Source organism: Microcaecilia unicolor, chromosome 1 (assembly GCF_901765095.1).
Source record: "Microcaecilia unicolor chromosome 1, aMicUni1.1, whole genome shotgun sequence".
NCBI classification, from domain to species: Eukaryota; Metazoa; Chordata; class Amphibia; order Gymnophiona; family Siphonopidae; genus Microcaecilia; species Microcaecilia unicolor.
In genome coordinates, this window is record NC_044031.1 from 643,183,436 (window position 1) to 643,190,977 (window position 7,542).

The window sequence follows — 7,542 nt, forward strand, 5'->3', positions numbered from 1 at the left end:
CCTTCACGGACCCGTTCTTGGAGATAAATGCCCATGGAGATAGGCGTTTCCGTTCGATTATGCCCCTCCACATCAACTGGCTCACCTTTATCCACATGTTTGTTCACCCCTTCAAAGAAATATAATAGATTGGTGAGGCACAATTTCCCTTCACCAAATCCATGTTGGCTTTGTCTCATTAATCCATGCTTTTGAATATTCTCTGCAATTTTATTCTTTTTTAATAGTCTTTACTATTTTGCCCGGCACCAATGTCAGGCTCACATGTTTATAATTTCCTGGATCTACTTGGAACCTTTTTAAAAAATCAGCACTACATTGGCCACCCTCAAATCTTCGGGTACCAAGTTCGATTGTAAAGATAAACTGCCTATTACTAACAACAGTTCCACAAGTTCATTTTTGAATTCTATCAGTACTCTGCGATGAGATTTGCTACTCTTCAATTTGTCAAATTGCCCCATTACATCCTCCAGGTTTATAGAGATTTCATTCAGTTTCTCCGACTCGTCAGCTTTGAATACCATTTCTGGCACCGGTATCTCTCCCAAATCTTCCTCGGTGAAGACTGAAGCAAAGAATTAATTTAATCTCTCCTCTATGGCTTTTTCTTCCCTGATTGTCCCCTTTACCCCTCGGTCATCTAGGGGTCCAACCAATTCTTTTGCCAACTTCTGGCTTTTAATATACCTAAAAAAAATTTTGCTATGTGTTTTTGCCTCCAACGCAATCTTTTTTTTCAAAGTCCCTCTTTGCCTTCCTTATCAGCACTTTGCATTTGACTTGACATTCCTTATGCTGTTTCTTATTATTTTCAGTTGGTTCCATTTTCTGAAGGATTTTCTTTTAGCTCTAATAGCTTCCTTCACCTCACTTTTTAACCATGCCGGCTGTCGTTTGGTGTTCCGTCTTCCTTTTTTAATACACGGAATATATTTGGCCTGGGCTTCCAGGATGGAATTTTTGAACAGTGTCCACACCTGATGTAAATCTTTGTACCTTGCAGCCGCTCCTCTAGGTTTATTTTTCACAGTTCTTCTCATTTTATCATAGTTTCCTTTATGTAAGTTAAACGTTAACGTATTGGATTTCCTGCATATACTTACTCCAAAGTTAATATCAAATCTGATCATATTATAATCACTGTTATCAAGCGGCCCCAGCACCATTACTTCCCGCACCAGATCATGCGCTCCACTAAGGACTAGGTCTAGAATTTTTCCTTCTCTCATTGGCTCCTGTACCAGCTGCTCCACAAAGCAGTTCTTGATTTTGTCAAGGAATTTTCCTCCCTAGCATGCCCTGATGTTACATTTACCCAGTCAATATTGGGGTAATTGAAAACATTAATATATATTAAGGATTAGTAGAATATGTATCCAAAATCAATTAAACCTATTCTACTATTTAGAACCCTGTATTGCAGGTGTGAATTCACGTATATTTATGAAAAATACGTGGAGAAAAAAAGACTTCAGAAACCACAGGAAAAATTCTCTTTAAAGCAATACTTTTCAAAGTTAAGAGAACTCCTTTCTTCAATCACTAGTCTTCACAAAAAAAACTCCACTCTTCTTATTCATAAAATACTTGTGCATACACCTTGAACAATACAAAAAGGTAGAGGCTATTTATCACGCCACAATTACGGTGAATCAATTCAAAAATATAACTTAGCTTGCATCTTCTGAATATCAATTCTTTTCCATGATGTCCAATACTTATACGCCCAACAGGAGAACCCTGTTTCGCCACAACCGGGCTATTTCAAGTCGGAGTTACTGCCTGATTTTCGCTGCGTAACCAGAAAATAACATATATTTTCTGGCACGCGTAGCAGAAGCGCGTCAAAAATGAAATTAACCAGCTGTGGTTCTGCACATGACCAATCTTAGAAACTTAGCGGGTTATGTGCCAATTTTTAAAATGTCAATATGATAAAATGTTTCTTTTAAATAAAGTGAACATTTATGCTGCACACTCTCAGTTCATAGTCATCTATTTTCTTATGGCAGATTGTGTTCTAACATACAGCTGAAAATTGAGATGCACTGACCTGTACATCTCAATTCCTACTTCTACTCTGTCTCTAAAATAGCACTGAATATATTTACTGCTATCTAGAAGTACAAAATGTTTTGAGTCCCCAAGTAGCACTGAATGTTTTATATAAGGAGCCACTGCGGGAACGAACACAGTTCCCCAGGTTCTCAGCTCAATGCACAAACCACTAGGCTACTGTCAGACAGTCTGAAATATTTTCTGTTGCCAGATAGCACCAAATGATTTCTACTGCTAGTTATTGTTAAATATGTTGTGCTGTCCGCTGAAACTGGAGTGGTGGAGTAGCCTAATGGTTAGTGCAGTGGGTTGAAAACCCAGTGAATTGGGTTCAGTTTCTACTGTGGCTCCTTGTGACCCTAAGCAACTCACCCAACTAAGCCTAGGTAGAAAAAAAAAACAAACTTACATTGTGAGCCCATTAGGGCATATAGCAAATGCTTTGGTTGTAACATACAAAGAGTACCGACATCTTTTCCATTGTCTGCTAAAATTGACCCATGGTCCCCAAGTTTTAATGAAAGAGCTCAGGCTCTACACACCAATTCTGCCTTGTCATAGATTCTATGACTGGTTGCAGGGGCTATTGTGGGATGGGTCCCTCAGTGATCACCCCACCCCCCGAAGGTTGGCCTGGCATTTGAGTACCGGTACCTTTTTCTGCTAGAAAAAAAAACCACACTGTATAACATATTCATGACTCTTTACCTTTACCCTTTAAGCATTGTACTGCCAGTTAGCACTAAATGTTTTTTGCTGCTGGATAGTACTAAATGTTTTATACTGCAGGATAGCACTAAACATTTTATGCTAGATTTTTTAAGATTACTATCATGCTTTAAAAAATCAGCACCAAAAAAAATGCCTGGGCATATTCTATAAACCACGCCTGCACCTAGCGCCTATCTGCATGACTAAGGAGTCCTTTTACTAAGCTGCATAGGCCCAATGTGTGCCCATATGTGCCAGTTTGGAGTTACTGCCTGGCTACCACGTGGCCTGTGTGGTAATTTCATTTTCGCCGCGTGTCTGCTAAATGCTCCAGAAAATATATTTTATGTTCTGATGTGTGGCGAAAATCGGGCAATAACTCCGATTTTTGACATGCATAGGAAATTACTGCACGGTTAACATGAGAGACCTTACCACTAATTCAATGGCTGGCAGTAAGGTCTCAGACTCAAAATGGACGCGTGACAATTTTTATTTTGCCGCATGTCCATTTTCGGCAAAATGTTTTAAAAAAGGCCTTTTTGCAGGTGCGCTGAAAAATGGATATACGCATGTTCACAACACTCGCTTACACTACCGCAGGCCATTTTTCAGTGCACCTTAGTAAAAGAATTCCTAAACTTAGTCACAGGCAGATATACCAAGTAAAACTTCGTGTAAATGCTGATGCCAAAATTAGGCATAGACCGGGTATATTGCGTAACAACAGGCATCGTTTTTAGAAACGCCCATGAAAAAGGGAGAAGAGCCAATGCTGAAGATTACACTAGAACAGATATAGAACAGAGAACAGTTTCTCTGCTCGCTTCTCCAGTCTGTCCTCTCCAGTTTCTTCCAATATGTTGCCTGTACTCACCTCCTCCACAAAATTTGGATAGTGGAGCAGATACTCCAGAGAAGAAGAAAATAATTATTCTGCTCCTTTTTTCAATTGCATGATAAGGGCTAGAGAAGGAAATAGAGCAGCTGTTTTATATTACTTGCCAATAGATTTGGTACATTTTCCCTGTATGGGTGTGCCCAAGTCAAAAATGTTCAGTTTGTATTTTTTCCTCAAATTATGGACTTGTTTTGATTTTAACCATTCATTTCAAATATTGGGTCCACCCTTTATATATCAAAATTGTTTTTCTGATTGGGATTATTTCGGGTATTTTTCTAATATTTGTTTCTGTTTCATTCCTACAGGTAAAGATTCCAGCTATAATGAAAGGAAATAACCAGAGCATGACCATAGAGTTTGACATGATTGGACTGTCTGGTCACCCAGAACTCCAGCTGTTATTCTTCCTCATCTTCTTTTTTATCTACATAGCAGCTTTGGTGGGCAACATTGCGATCAGTACCATCATTACCTCTGACTCTCGCCTTCATACTCCCATGTATTTCTTTCTCATTAACTTGTCTATCTTGGATATCTGTTGCACAACAGCTGCTATTCCTAAGGTTTTACAGATCATTCAGTCAAAGGAAAAAACTATGTCCTTCCCTGAATGCATAACTCAATTGTGTGTCTTCTCCTCAGCCTTGAGCGCAGAGCTCATACTCTTAACGGTGATGGCATATGATCGTTATGTTGCAATATGCATCCCACTGCATTATAGTACCATTATGAGCAGAAATACTTGTATTATTCTGGCTGTAGCTGTCTGGTTTCTTGGGTTCTTGAATGCAATTGTACACACTAGTTTAATTCTAAGGTTAAAATTCTGCCAGCACAACATAATTGACCACTTCTTCTGTGAACTTCCTTCAGTGTTAAAGGCAGCCTGCTCAGACACTTATATCAATAACTTGGCAGTTATTATTGCAGATGTTTTTTTGGGAATGGCTTGTTTTGTTTTAACAGTTATATCTTACACATATATCATCTCAACCATATTAAAAATCCGTTCTGCTGAGAAAAAGAAGAAAGCCTTTTCTACCTGTGCATCACATCTCACCGTTGTGACATTATTCTATGGAGGTGTTATCTACACCTACGTTCGACCTGGATTCGGCAATGTCCTGGAAGCTGACAAAGTAATGTCTTCTTTTTATACAATTGCCTCTCCAGTGCTGAACCCCATTATTTACAGTTTAAGAAATAAAGAAGTCATCAATGCCCTCAAGAAATTACTGGATAGAAACTTGTACCCACAAAAATAGTAACCATTTAAAATATGGTATTCGTTTTTAATTTAATATTTTACCTGTGATTTAAGATTTATTGGTAAATTATAATATATAGGAAAAGAAAAATGATGTAATAATACAAGGTAGAATAATCACAAAGAAATAAAAAGAATAAAGAACTGAAATACTAGTTATAAGGGTGGGGGTGGATTGGCTGGATTTGCATCCCTGCTCTGTGACACAGATGACCTGGTATAAGAAGCCATAAAGGAATTAAAGGGAAGTTCCAAAAGTTGACAATTTTCAAATGTAATAATACAGTGGGGGAAATAAGTATTTGATCCCTTGCTGATTTTGTAAGTTTGCCCACTGACAAAGACATGAGCAGCCCATAATTGAAGGGTAGGTTATTGGTAACAGTGAGAGATAGCACATCACAAATTAAATCCGGAAAATCACATTGTGGAAAGTATATGAATTTATTTGCATTCTGCAGAGGGAAATAAGTATTTGATCCCCCACCAACCAGTAAGAGATCTGGCCCCTACAGACCAGGTAGATGCTCCAAATCAACTCGTTACCTGCATGACAGACAGCTGTCGGCAATGGTCACCTGTATGAAAGACACCTGTCCACAGACTCAGTGAATCAGTCAGACTCTAACCTCTACAAAATGGCCAAGAGCAAGGAGCTGTCTAAGGATGTCAGGGACAAGATCATACACCTGCACAAGGCTGGAATGGGCTACAAAACCATCAGTAAGATGCTGGGCGAGAAGGAGACAACTGTTGGTGCGATAGTAAGAAAATGGAAGAAGTACAAAATGACTGTCAATCGACAAAGATCTGGGGCTCCACGCAAAATCTCACCTCGTGGGGTATCCTTGATCATGAGGAAGGTTAGAAATCAGCCTACAACTACAAGGGGGGAACTTGTCAATGATCTCAAGGCAGCTGGGACCACTGTCACCACGAAAACCATTGGTAACACATTACGACATAACGGATTGCAATCCTGCAGTGCCCGCAAGGTCCCCCTGCTCCGGAAGGCACATGTGATGGCCCGTCTGAAGTTTGCCAGTGAACACCTGGATGATGCCAAGAGTGATTGGGAGAAGGTGCTGTGGTCAGATGAGACAAAAATTGAGCTCTTTGGCATGAACTCAACTCGCCGTGTTTGGAGGAAGAGAAATTCTGCCTATGACCCAAAGAACACCGTCCCCACTGTCAAGCATGGAGGTGGAAATGTTATGTTTTGGGGGTGTTTCTCTGCTAAGGGCACAGGACTACTTCACCGCATCAATGGGAGAATGGATGGGGCCATGTACCGTACAATTCTGAGTGACAACCTCCTTCCCTCCGCCAGGGCCTTAAAAATGGGTCGTGGCTGGGTCTTCCAGCACGACAATGACCCAAAACATACAGCCAAGGCAACAAAGGAGTGGCTCAGGAAGAAGCACATTAGGGTCATGGAGTGGCCTAGCCAGTCACCAGACCTTAATCCCATTGAAAACTTATGGAGGGAGCTGAAGCTGCGAGTTGCCAAGCGACAGCCCAGAACTCTTAATGATTTAGAGATGATCTGCAAAGAGGAGTGGACCAAAATTCCTCCTGACATGTGTGCAAACCTCATCATCAACTACAGAAGACGTCTGACCGCTGTGCTTGCCAACAAGGGTTTTGCCACCAAGTATTAGGTCTTGTTTGCCAGAGGGATCAAATACTTATTTCCCTCTGCAGAATGCAAATAAATTCATATACTTTCCACAATGTGATTTTCCGGATTTAATTTGTGATGTGCTATCTCTCACTGTTACCAATAACCTACCCTTCAATTATGGGCTGCTCATGTCTTTGTCAGTGGGCAAACTTACAAAATCAGCAAGGGATCAAATACTTATTTCCCCCACTGTATAAGCATAATTGGGTCTTTCTGGAAATCTGGGTTTGTAAAGTTGGCACTCACATATTAAGTGCCAGTGTTGAGTGATGCTACTCTTAATGAATATGTTCCTTCGCCTGACCAAGACAGAGGAAAACCTTCCTGACCCAGAGAGTAGAGTGAAGTGATTCAGAAGGAGAATGGAATGGTGAAGATATATCAGTGCAGATGTCAACCACAGGAAACCTCTTGTCTCTCTCACGTGTCCAATGTTTAAAAAGTGATTAACAAAATGTTTGAAAAGAAGCAGGACAATGTCCAAAAATCAGAAAAAATTCTGAAAATGCCCAAAGGGAGGAGTCAAGATTGAAACACCGGCATTCTGCTAAGCTCTACATGCCAAATTTTCTGATAGTGAAAAAGAAAGGCTACATCCATCTGAACCTCAGCAGCTGTTTACACCCACTAGTTGCCCTATGGATACCTTTGTGCAACGTGGAAACATGGTTGTCGGGGAGTCAGCTCTGATCTCTCTTTGATCTCCAACTTGTGCCCTTATGTACCACAACCTTCTATGAAGGGATTGTCAGAGCCAGCTGATACAACACAGTGCATGCCGCTGAATGATGGATGGATTCTGGCAGTGGAAAGGAAGCGATTCTTCTCTCTCTGGGTCAACATGGCTCAATGGTTTTTGGTGGTAGTTTTGCAGAGGGTCCCATGATGAGGGAATAACTTGCTGTGGTTGGAGAT

At 40.5% G+C, this 7,542-nt stretch overlaps 1 protein-coding gene across 1 annotated transcript; it reads left to right on the forward strand.

Annotated features, from left to right (window-relative positions):
* The first annotated feature begins 3,999 nt into the window (after nt 1–3,999).
* LOC115460537 (olfactory receptor 13G1-like) lies at nt 4,000–4,941 on the forward strand. Its single transcript, XM_030190303.1, has one exon. It carries the CDS (start codon nt 4,000–4,002, stop codon nt 4,939–4,941), a length of 942 nt encoding a protein of 313 aa, XP_030046163.1.
* Nucleotides 4,942–7,542: the final 2,601 nt, after the last annotated feature.

Excerpts from the sequence above, each read along its gene's own strand:
- LOC115460537 (XM_030190303.1), top strand. The coding sequence starts at position 4,000 with ATGAAAGGAAATAACCAGAGCATGACCATAGAGTTTGACATGATTGGA.